Below are 12918 nucleotides of genomic sequence, written 5' to 3'. Positions count from 1 at the left end.
TTTTTCAAACACAGCCTGTGAGATGGCAGTTGGGAGCTGATTGGCTGGCACCTTATCACTTTTCACTCTGTCTCCTAACACTGCTTAGTAAATAGACCCCTTAATGAACAACGGAACAATCACCGTTCCATACTTCATTAATATGTACAGCCTCACTTGCAATATCGTGTGATTGACTGTGCAACATGGCCAATCACATGATATCGAATGCGACCGCGGGAACGAGCAAATCGGGCATACACATTGCACGATATGCCTGATTTGTCGTTCCAATTTGGCCAAATCGTACCGATATTGTCCTGGGCCTGATTTCACATATCTGTAATACTCTGCAAGTCAGTGAAGCCATCGGTATCTTCGAGTACAATTGGAGCGTCAGGCACACTTGCACAAGGTCTGACCTTACCTCATCGCACGCAGTAAAAGCTCAAGCTGCGTATGGCATCGCAGTGGGAAATTTATGCACGCCCCTGTAATGGCGTTCAAACGCACTGGCACGCCTGCGTTTCACCGACCACCCCCCGTCACCACCCGCAAACGCTCACTTCCTGTCAATACCTCTGCTATGGTTCTGCGTGGACACTGTGATTGCAGTGGAACCAAACCTTCACGTACACGCACTGCGATGCATATGGACGTCTGCGTGCGTAATCGCAGTTGCGATCCGTAATGAATTAGGCCCTTTGTTTAAATAACTGCTCATGATCTACATTTTAAAAAAGCAGAATGTTATTCTTACATGCCTGTTACAAAATATACTATATCATGTGGAATATGGACATAACCTTCCGGGACCTATCCCTCTCTGTCATCCTCTGTGCCACAGAGAGCAACTCTTGTCCCTGGTGTGGCCTCTTCTTGAGACTATCTGTAAACTCCAATGGGATCACTTTCAACAATAGGGAGCTATTCGACTGTGCAGTCACTTCCCCTGTATATAATATGCACACAATGGAGCCATAAATAAGGATATGAGAAAGGACCCTAATTTTCACTGCACAATCATTTCCACTACTAGAACCCAAAGAAGACTGGGTCATGCTACTTTGTAACCACAGCCCGAGTTCCCTCGTTAAAAGACATACTATTTTAGGTAATTTTCTACAAAAGACTAAATAATGGGATAAATGATGTGGGACAGGTATGTGAGAGTGTTGTATAGATGTGGGAACAGTATGTGAGAGTATTGTATAGATGTGGGACAGGTATGTGAGCAGGGGCGTCTTAAGAGAGGAGGGGGCCCATGTACACCCCTCCTCTCTCCCTGGTGGCTGGCAGCCGACTGATGCGGCTAGCCAGCCACCGGAGCCTTAGTAGAGTCCGGGCACTAGAGTGTGCCTGGAGTCTACTGCGCATGCGCCGAACGCCGGTAAATGGCCATGGCGGCCATTTTTCTGGTGTACTGCGCATGCGCAGAGGACCGGAATAATGGCCGCAGCGGCCATTTTCTGGTCTTCTCAGCAGAGCAGACACCCGATGTGGGACCATGGACAGGTAAGTCTAAAATAATATGGGTGCAGTGTGTGCGGTGTGGGGCCCCCCTGGACCCGGGGGCCCGTGTGCCCCGCACACACTGCACCCATTATAGATACGCCACTGTATGTGAGAGTGTTGTATAGATGTGAGACAGGTATGTGAGAGTGTTGTATAGATGTGGGACATGTGTGCGAGAGTGTTGTATAGGGAATGGGTATGTAATGCCGGCTATCGGGATGCCTCCTGTCACAATACCGACAGCGACATCCCGATGGTTGATATCCTGACAGGGGTCGGGTAAGTATATTTACCCTCCCCCATAACCCTCCCTTCTTTTAGCCTAACCCTAATCCTCCCCATCCCGCACCCTAACCCTCCCCGTTAGTTCCTGAACCTAAATTCATGCCTAAACCTAACCCTCCCCTCTTAGTGCCTAAACCTACCCCCCCCCAGTGGTGCCTGACCCTAACCCTCCTCCCTAGGGGTGCCTAACCCTAACCTCCCCCCCAAAACCTAATGCTAACCCTGCTAACTGCCCTAAACCTAGCTCACCCCCGTGTGGCTAGCAGGACGGGTGCCCCGTACTTACCTCGTTCGAGCATGCGTCCTCCTGGATTCGGGCATCGGGATTAAGACAGGCATCGATATTTTGAAGCCTATCTTAACTCCCTTGACGGGATATCAGCACAGAGATGGTCACTTGACTACATCCCGTTGTATAGATCTAGGACAGATATGTGGGGGTGCTATATATATGTGGTACAAGTATGCGGGAGTGTTGTATAGATGTGAGACAGGTGTGTGGGAGTGATATATAGATGTGAGACAGGTGTGTGGGAGTGATATATAGATGTGAGACAGGTGTGTGGGAGTGTTGTATAGATGTGAGACAGGTGTGTGGGAGTGTTGTATAGATGTGAGACAGGTGTGTGGGAGTGATATATATATGTGGTACAAGTATGCGGGAGTGTTGTATAGATGTGAGACAGGTGTGTGGGAGTGATATATAGATGTGAGACAGGTGTGTGGGAGTGTTGTATAGATGTGAGACAGGTGTGTGGGAGTGTTGTATATATGTGGGACAGATATGCGGGGGTGCTATATAGATGTGGTACAAGTATGTGGGAGTGTTGTTTATATGTGAGACAGGTGTGTGAGAGTGTTGTACATATGTGGGACAGATATGTGGGGGTGCTATATAGATGTGGTACAAGTATGTGGGAGTGTTGTATATATGTGGGACAGATATGTGGGGGTGCTATATAGATGTGGTACAAGTATGTGGGAGTGTTGTATAATGTGGGACAATGTGTGGGAGTGATATATTGATGTGGTACAAGTATATGGGAAAGTTGTATAGATGTGGGACAGTGTGTGGGAGTGTTGTATAGATGTGGGACAGTGGGCCTGATTCAGAGTCGGACGCTCTGAAAGAGCGCTTGCTCTGAATCAGGGCATTTTTTTTTTGGTGCGGCCTCCGGGACGTTTGCGTAGCTGTGGGTGACCACCCACAGCTATTGCGAGCGGCTAGGTGATGGTCGCAATGGTCTCGACCATCGCAACCATCGAGGCTTGCGACGAGACCCTTGCGGTAGGGTCTCGTTCCCGCAAGCCCCAGTGAGCTTCTGGCTCTGAAAAGAGCCGGAAGCTCACTGCTGACATCTCTCGTGATGTCAGTGGGGTCGCCCCCAAACAGCAGGCGTTCCGTCGGGAACGCCACCATTTAGCCAGCCACCCCTCCTGCCTGCCTCCAAAACGGTGCGAACTGTCGATCAAAATCGACAGCCGCCCCCTTTTGGTGCGAGACCCAGAGCGACGGAGCGCCTGTTGCTAGGAGGGTCTCGCGCATGCGCACTTCGGAGCCGGCTCTGGCGTGCGCATGCGCAGTGGCCAAACATCAACCCGCTCGCGAGCGGGTCTGAATCAGGCCCAGTGTGTGGGAGTGTTGAATAGATGTGGGAATGTTGTATAGATCTGGGACAAATGTAAGGGAGTGTTGTATAATGTGGGTGTGTGGGAGTGTTCAATAGATGTGGGACAGGTGTGTGGAAGTGTTGAACAGATGTGGGACAGGTGTGAGGGAATGTTGTATAACTGAGACATGAGACTTTTCATTTGGAGTTGAAAAAAATGCAATAATTTATTTCTAAGTGGCCTAAAATCACATAATAATCACCTTACAGGCATTCCAACGTACCACAAATTCATTATTAGCTTTAATTTCCTGATAAACACACTTAATATAATTTTACACTGTTAATAAAAAAATTAAAAGATCAACCAATTGACACTTTTTAAAGCCCCAAATGCTTTGCTTATGACCACTAACAGCTTTCTATGCTGGGACACTTTGTTGAGATACAGGGTGATTACCCCACGTTTCCTCACTCTCGTAACAGGTAAAACCATGAAGACTCACCACATGACCTCTGCGATAAGAATTCTCTAGTTACATTGCAAGAATCACAGGAGCGCGCATGCTGCAAAGTGCACGGTAATTTTACTCATGTTGAAATCTTCGCTTAATTCTGGAAAATTTTATTGGCCCCAGTGTGTGTCTGACATGCACAGTGAGAGTCGGATGGTGGCGGAAGCGTGCTTCATGCACATACCCTCTGAGAGCCCCCACGTCACTATTGATTGCTCTTCTGCTGCCTGCTGTGTCCTAGTCACATATCCAACAAACTGCCATTTTTGCCCCCAAACTGGAGGTGGAGTTCCCAGTGCTAGATGAGAAGGGGACACAATGGCTTGCTTACCCCACCATGCAGCCTTGACATTTTGTAAAGGGCTGACCGGCAGTACTCCTGTAGTATGTGGACATAGTGGAATTGAGAAAGAGGACAAGAAAGAGAGAGAGAAGTGTTCGTGAGAGCAAGAGAGAGAAGAGGGGTGAGAGGAAGGGAATCGGTATGATTTACCCCTGGACCCATGCACGGCGGTTGGAATCCCGACAGCGGCATCCCGGCAGAGGAGGAAATCCCGATCGTCCTAAGGTAAGTAATGACTATCCTAATTCTACCCCTAACCCTCCCTTAGGGGTGCCTAACCCTAACCTCCCCCCTAGTGCTTAACCCTAATCCCCCCTCTAAGTGCCTAAACCTAACCCTCCCTTCCCCGTCGCCTAAATCTAAGTCCCCCGGTGGGGTGCCTAAACCTAAATCCCTCGGGGGGGTGCCTAACCCTCCCTCCCCCTAGCCAAAAACTAACCTCCCGGGGGGGTGCCTGACCCTAAGTCCCCCCGGGAACCCTTAACCTAAGACCTCGCAGCTATCCGCACTCTCCCGGCGTCGGTAAAATGACAGGCGTCTAGATTTAGAAGCCTGTCATTTAACCCTCGCCGTGATTAAGCAGTCGAGAAGCCGGCAGTCGGGATTAGGTCCGCCGGCTTCCCGACTGCATACCAGATGGAGAAGGGGGGGACAGAATGATATATTTTGCGTGCTCGCGACCTGGAATATAACGGCCCTAAAATACTAATTATGTAACTAATATGCAGCAACTGATAATACATTCCTATGGACTGATATGAGTGATAAATATAATTTCCCATATAAATAAATCCATGGCAGAGGCAGGGTGCAGATATGACCTGGGCTGCTTCTCCCTGCCCATGGAGCACGTGGCTACACGCAGCAACCGTACCATGGCACTGGCCTTGCATCCTAGTAGGCAGAAAAAGTCGCAAATCCCCTTGTTACAGCCTGATCCATGTCACTGCTGATTTACCTATTACTGTATGTCTGTTATTCTGTTTGTGTGCTTCATTTCATAATACAATTTATTTAATAGACAATACCACAATATTATGGGAAGGACAAAGTAGATAGAAAGGATGGTGTTTTATGAGATAAATTAGTATATTTTGCTTTGGGTGATCATTTTTCTGCCTAACAAGACAATACTAATATATTATGCCATAACAGTTCAGAAGCATTTATTTAAATCATTGCAGGTAAGTTTTGATGAAAAGAAGTATGTAAAACTAAAAGTAACACTGATACAATTTGATCTACACTACAAAAGAACTTCATTTGTGTTTCAAAGTGTTTCTGAGGTTATTGATGTAAAGAGATAACAGGTTCTCAAACTCGATCCTCAGGACCCCAAACAGTGCATGTTTTCCAGATCTCCTCACAGAATCGCAAGTGAAATAATTAGCTCCACCTGTGGATCTTATAAAATGTGTCAGTGAGCAATGAATACACCTGTGCACCTGCTGGGTGACCTGGAAAACATGGTCTGTGTGGGGTCCCGAGGACCGAGTTTGAGAACCACTGATAGAGAGATGTAAGAAGAGTGAGCTGTCTGTGTGTGTGTTCAGTGTTCATCCCGTAGCCCCACCCTTCACCAAATACCTGCTATAATGTTCTTTACGTCCTCAGGTAGCAATGGAATCATTGTGAATGGCTGGTTAGGTCTTTAGAAAGCTGAATCTTGAGGCTGGTAAGCTGGCAATAGAGCTTCCCGTGTTCACAGGGTGTATGAAAACAGGGAAGTAAAAAGCTGAGAGGAAGAAAGAAAAGGCTGTGTTTTCAGTGTTTAAGGAAGTAAATGGACAAATCAGCATGTCTGTCCTCCCTCCTCCCCTAGGCCAAAAACACACAATTGTGCAATGAATTACCGATCATACTTTTTTTTTTTTTTTTACTGTACTACAAAAATGACAGCTATCAGTAATCTTCATCCACTGTCAAAATAACACTTTAAAAAATATGTATTCTGTGCCACAAACCCTTGCCTTATAAGCAGGGATAGCTACCACTTCTCAATACAAATGGATATGTTGAAAATGTCAGATAGACATAAGGTTTAAGGGAGTTATCATGCAAGTATGCGTAATAACCGGGTAAGCGAGGTCCAATGCTGTGCATCGCGCTACAGTGCATGTCGCTGCACAGGCAGGCCACAGGATACAGTTCCTGAAGAAGTCAGGAGGATGTCATGTGACATTGTGTCAGCTGGTAGAGGCACGAGCAAGGACAATTTGAAAGAGGCGGAGGGAAAGGCGGCAGCAGGTGGTGGCGATAGTCCAGTCACAATCAGCGGATAGAAGCCACACAGAGCGGGGAATCCAATTGCGGGAATGAAATTTAAATAACCCCACAGTGCAAGGTTTTCCCGCAGCCGCGAGGTTTTGCTATTTAATTAGGGGACTGAAAATGGGACGTGGTCATTTCTATAGAAATCACTGCGTCTTTTTTCAAACACCTCCAGAGCAAGTCTGATTTTTCCTAAAATCGTTAATTTTAGGGAAAATCAGCGGGACTAAGCAATTGAAAGTTTCCGATTAGCTTAATTAGTCCTTAATTTCTCACCTTCCGAAGCGATGTCTTCTTCCTCCAGCGTCAGGAGCTGAGTCTTCTGCAGCAGGGTGAGTATGTGAGTGTGTGTGTGTGTGTGTGTGTGTTTGTAAGTGTGTATGATGTGGGATACTTGCCAACATTTGACTTCTCCTCCCCGGGAGATTTGCAGCGAACGGCGCATATTTCATTAAGGGGGCGGAGCCAAATTACGCTTATAGAATTGCATCATTAGGTCACGACTCCTACTCGTGGACCCGTCGGTCCACAAGAAAATTCTCCTTATTCTGCCCACTTCACTAGGAAGTGGGCAGAAAGCGGGAGAACTGCCTACCCTTCCGGGGGTGCGGGGGGTTACCTGAAAAATTGGGAACCTCCCATGACTTCTGGGAGGGTAGGCAGGTATGGAGTGAATGCATGTGTGCATGAGTGTGTGTGTGTGTGTGAGTGACCCCCGATGTGTGACCCCCTCCCCTGTGTGAGTATTCCCCCCTGTAGTGGGCGGTGGAAGAACTACATCTACATCATACAGCCCCCGGGGCTCTCAGAAGACCCCTCCCCAGTGACAAGAGGGGAGGCCACCAGGAGAGGCAGAGACCACCTGAGATTCCCGGACAGGTGAGTATAATTTTTTTATTTTTTTTTACGCTCTGCTGGGTTTTCAGCACTCTGCAACCACTTTTTTTTAAATTGGATACCGTGGCCAAAATTGGTGCAAGGTAGAAAACAGAAGTGACGGATCGAGCAGCAGCCAGCAGAAAGTGGTTCAGAGAGAGAGAGAGAGACAGGTACTATGATAAGTGTCTGAACCAGGCCTATGAGTAGAAGAGAGTTTGAAGAATATATTCCATATAGTGTTTGAGCGACTGTAAACCCAATATTTGCTCAGAAAATCTTCCACTGTAAGACTTGCTTTGCCAGCAGTCTGCAGTCTATTCCAAAGAAGAAAGTAAAGTACTGAGAGAAGGGCATATTATATAAAGAGGATATTTATGCAGCATACCTGTGCATTCGATCCCTTTGAAACTCACTCTTAGGGGCAGCACAATCAGCGAGGCCAGAGCCAAGCTCTGATACGCTGAGAGCTCCCTTTGGTGTATGCTGGGCAGAACTTTGACCCTTTGACCCAGGGAGCCTGTTCTGAGCCTTCCACTGGACTAATTTGGATGAAAACTTCACAGAGTGGTAACATTGGATACAAGAAGACATACTAGGGGGTTGAACTTTGACTTGGCGAGCCTGTTTTGGATGGATTTGGATGAAAACTTCACAGAGGGATGGCAATTGGTCTGGGATGCCTAATGAAGTGGTTGGGGTCTCGGTCAGATCTCAGGGCACTCTGCACCAGGGCAGAACTTTGACCCAGGGAGCATGTTGTGGGCCTTCCACTGAAAGGATTTGGACGACATCACATAATTAAACTTAATAACTTGAAGATTTAAACCCGGGCAACTGTGGGTACTTCAGCTAGTCTTTAATAAGACACCAATTCTAAAAAAAAGAAGTTATTATTGATACAAATCGTATACCAAATTAGCAAATACAGTTTAATAATATAAACTTGTCAGTGAAGTTCACATTTTGCCCTGCCCCAAAACATCTCTTACTATATAATATCTTGTCGTGGATGAATAGTGAATACTGACTGAAAACACTGGGCCTGATTTAGATCCGCACGCAAATGCCATTGCAGCTGCGATTTCTCACGGATCACAATTATAAAAATATACTGACTCACCTGCCGCCAGACTTGCCTACCTTTAGGCTGTCCCTTCCAGGAGGGGACAGCCTGGACCACGCTCTTTACACATCAGGTGGGCGGAGCGGGGGGCGTGGCGGCTCATCATCGTGGCCCCGCCCCCCGCTGTGCAGAGCCCGTAATACAGACACTGTACTGCGGGGGGCGGGGCTTCGATGACGCGTTTTAACGCGAATCGCGTCATCTGATCCCCCGGGCTGCATACTATGTGGCCGCCAACGGGGGGGTGCGGGATGGCTGCGGCTGGTTCCGGGAGACTTGCCTGCCTTCCCGGGAGGTCGGGAGCGGCACCCGATTTTCGGGAGGCTCCCGACCAAATCGGGAGGGTAGGCAAGTATGCCTGCCGCCAATTGCTTAGAGATGCCCACTGAAAGCATCTCACATCCCCACTAACACACAAAACTGGAAACACTGGAAACATCAGCCTTCTGAGTAATTCTAATATGCCGCAGACACAGCGGGTTTCCAGACACACAGAGGGCTCTCCTGCTCCAAGGACGCAGTGGCTAATTTAGGCACGCCCTGAAAACAGTGTTTAAATGATCAGACACACCTGCGTTTTCCTAACCAACCCCCGTTATCTCCCCCAAATGCTGACTATCTGTCACTTTCTTTACAAGTGAATCCCCTGTGTGTGCATGATCACAAATCAACTGCTGTGCGTGTGCAGTGCGGCTTTCACTCATACGCAATGCCTAACATTGGCTTAAACTGTGTAAATATTGGCAGTGTGTGCGGATCTGAATGATTCCCACAGTCTGACCAGGGAGGTACAATTTCTTCAGAGGTTTCCTGTTCTAGAGAATCCGCCATATAGATAAGAAATAGATTGAATCCAGGCAGGTAGGCCCCAAAAACACGAGTCATATCATAACAAACAATATATCATGCAGTGTGTTCCCAGCATAAGATTATAGTGGCAACCCCTTATAGCACACCTTTTTCCCCCTTGTCTATTCCCTGTGGGGATGAGGATGGTAAGCTCTGCTCTTGAGTCATACTTGAATTATGATATTACTATGATATCATATCAGGTATGTACGGAGACTGCATGCGGGGCCCCCTCCTCCCTTAAAACTCCCCTGGCACCAGGAAAAATTAAAGACATGGAATAAGTGACATTAATTTTGTTAAAACTACCCCTAAACCTTGGTCCATTAAACAGCGACATTAGGTCACCTAGTAGTAGCAACAGCCCTGGATGAGTGTCCAAATACATATATGAAGCAGATTTACACTAGTATGTGTGTAGTTGCCATAGTCACTGATTGTTTCATGGTAGTAGATTTGTTTGTTTTGTTCATATAAAGGAGCTGATGCAAATTTGGCTGCAAGTGCCTCAAATCACATGTGCAATTTAAGGACATAACAAAAACCCCTGAAATAATGTGCATATACAAAGATGTGTGCTGGTCAACAACAGTAACATACGCACCTATGTGCACCATGCACCCATCACATGCACTCCCATCACATTTGCTCCAATGTTTTTTATATGCTAAAGCAAGCACACAATATCTTAATACATGCCTACGCTAATAATAAATCCATAATCAGGGCCAGTGTCAGCCAATAACATCATGCCTCAAAAATAACAATAACACAATGTAATCATTATTACAGTATACTGGTGGTGCACACCATGACGTACAGTGCACATAATGATTGCCACATACATGGAGTCTAAGGAAATTAAGTAATCTGGAGCTTTTGTTTGGATCATATACACCCTCATGATGGGAAATGTTCATCACTTACCCCTAAATGTCTATAAATGTTTCCCAATTTACCCTTTATATATTTAAATGTTAAAAAATGCTCCTTCTATTTTGTTTTTCATATTTTTTATTCATTACTTATCTATCAAATGACTAAGGCTTGTATACAAAATTACATAATAAATGCTACTTAACAGTAAATTGCTCTTGCTTTAAGCCAGCATTCAGTGCATAACATATTATAACACATTCAGAGGGGTCGGTGCAAAGTTGAACACAAGTCGACTGTAATTACACTGAGGATTTAAAAGGCATCTATGAGGCCACACTGCCCCTAACCCATATGCTTGGTTTCACGGCCATCATCATTATCATTGATCACCACTATACTTGGAGCAAGAACAGGCGTATTCAGGGCCTACGTGATGCGGTAAGCAGGGGTTAGTTTTACAGGAGGGCGCTGGGCTGGAGAAGCACATCCTATCCTGAAACCAGACACTGCCTCGATCGTTATTTTGATAAGCAAAGTGGCACCAGTTTAAACTGGGCGACTTAAGGACCATGGGCTAATAGGCAGCGAGACAATCATGACCTGCAGGCAATTAGAAGCAGCTGTGTCACAGCTCCGACCATTCGTGGCAGCCTGAGCGCAGCCTTCAGTATGGCGGTGGCAAGCAATAGAAGAGGACTTTGCTTGATGAGCTCTGGCGGCCACGGAAGATGCCAGAAGATGGCGCCACTGGGCAGGACTGAGGAAGAAGATGAGGACTGGAGAATGCTACAGGTGGTGGGAAGCAGAGAGCTAAACGAAGCTCCCCACCGCAGCCTCTCCCAACTTACATTAGGCCCAGTCCACTCTTTAGTAATAGATAGGCATTAGGCCGAGTCCACTCTTTAACAACAGATAGGTAAGGGGGGGGGGGGGGCCTACTTTGTGACATAATGTGTATCAGGGAAATGTGTGGCATAAGGTGAATAAGGGGCTCTACTGTGTGGCATAATGTGTATAAGGGGTACTACTGTGTGGCATAATGTGTATAAGGCAGGGGTTGCATTAAGCAGCCCACCAGGTGCTGTAGAACTACACATCCCAGCATTCCCTGCAGCAGTATTAGCATGGGCAAATAGCAAAACTGTGGAAGGGCATGCTGGGATGTGTAGTTATACAACAGCTGGGTGGCTGCTAATTGCCCATCCCTGGTATAAGGGGTACTACTGTATGGCATAATGTGTATAAGGGGTACTACTCTGTGGCATAATGTGTATAAGGTGTACTACTGGCCGTACGTAAGGCCGTACCAAAGACCTATAAAAAGTGGCAAAAGAAGTGATAATGTATAGGTCTTTGGTACGGCCTCATCTAGAATACTGTGTTCAGTTTTGGAAGCCATATCAGAAGGGATAAAGTCAGGATACCGGCAGCCGCTATTCCGGCCGCCGAAATACCAACACTAAAAGCCCAATATGGGACTAAAGATAGGCGTTGAAATCCTGACGCCTATCATTAGCCCCACTACAAAATCCTGAAACCCGGCATGCCGAATAAAGGTAAGCCGGGTGTCTTAGGTTCTAGCCGCAGGAGGGGGGTTAGCTTTAGGAACCCCCGGGGGGACTTAGGGTTAGGAACCCCCTGGGAGGGTTAGGCTAGGGGAAGGGGGGCTAGGCTTAGGCACCCACCCGGGAGGGTTAGGTTTGGGGTGCGTGAAGGGGGGGTTAGGTTTAGGCACCAACGGGGGGAGGTTTGGGTTAGGCACTAAGTGGGAAGGTTAGGGTTAGGAACCACTAAGGGAGGGTTAGGATCAAGAGAGGGGAGGGTTAGGGTACTTACCACCCCCCCATTGTGATTTCGAACCATCGGTCTTCCGCTGTCGGTATTTGATCCGGCTGCTATTCAGCCAATGGTATTACATACCGATTCCCTCCAGAAGGATATAGACACATTAGAGACGGTACAAAGTAGGGCAACTAAAATGGTGCATGGTCTACAGCACAAAACTTACCCGGAAAGACTAAAAGATCTTAATATGTATAGTTTGGAACAAAGAAGGGATAGGGAGGACATGATAGAAACTTTCAAATACATCAAGGGTTTTAAAAAGGTACAAGAGGGAAACATTCTTCAAAAGAAGAGATGTACAAGAACACGAGGACATGCAGTGAAACTGGAGGGAGGTAGACTCAGAGGAAATTTGAGGAAAAATTACTTCACAGAAAAGGTAGTGGATAAGTGGTATAGCCTCCCATCAGAGGTGGTTGAAGCTAAGATGGTTGAACAATATAAACACGCTTGGGATAGGCATAAGAATACAGACGTAAAGGAGCAAATCGGGTTGAAATTGCCAAAAGGATAAATGAAAAGGGGCAGAATAAATGGGCCAAGTGGTTCTTATCTGCCGTCAAATTCTATGTTTCTATGTTACTGTGTGGCATAATGTGTATAAGGCGTACTACTGTGTGGCATAAGGTGAATAAGGGGCTCTATTGTGTGGCATAATGTGTATAAGGGGCACTACTGTGTGGCATAATGTTTATAAGGGGTACTATTGTGCGGCCCAAGGTGAATAATGGGCTCTACTGTGTGGTGTAACGTGAATAAGAGGTACTACTATGTGGCATAAGGTGAATAAGGGGCTCTATTGTGTGGCATAATGTGTAAAAGGGG

General features: G+C 46.7%; 1 protein-coding gene across 1 annotated transcript in view; it reads right to left on the bottom strand.

The window, feature by feature from the left end:
- Nucleotides 1-6002, bottom strand: part of SKAP2 (src kinase associated phosphoprotein 2) — a 324646-nt gene extending 318644 nt beyond the window's left edge. Inside the window, exon 1 of the mRNA XM_088479429.1 lies at nucleotides 5835-6002. Within this exon, the coding sequence (XP_088335555.1) occupies nucleotides 5835-5877 (43 nt within the window). The 5' untranslated portion in view covers nucleotides 5878-6002. The remainder of the gene's footprint in view (nucleotides 1-5834) is intronic.
- Nucleotides 6003-12918: the final 6916 nt, after the last annotated feature.

This window comes from Taudactylus pleione, unplaced genomic scaffold (assembly GCF_031769625.1).
Source record: "Taudactylus pleione unplaced genomic scaffold, aTauple2 ptg000233l, whole genome shotgun sequence".
NCBI lineage: Eukaryota > Metazoa > Chordata > Amphibia > Anura > Myobatrachidae > Taudactylus > Taudactylus pleione.
The sequence above is the reverse complement of the archived record's forward strand: the minus strand, read 5'-3'. Positions and strand labels throughout refer to the sequence as shown.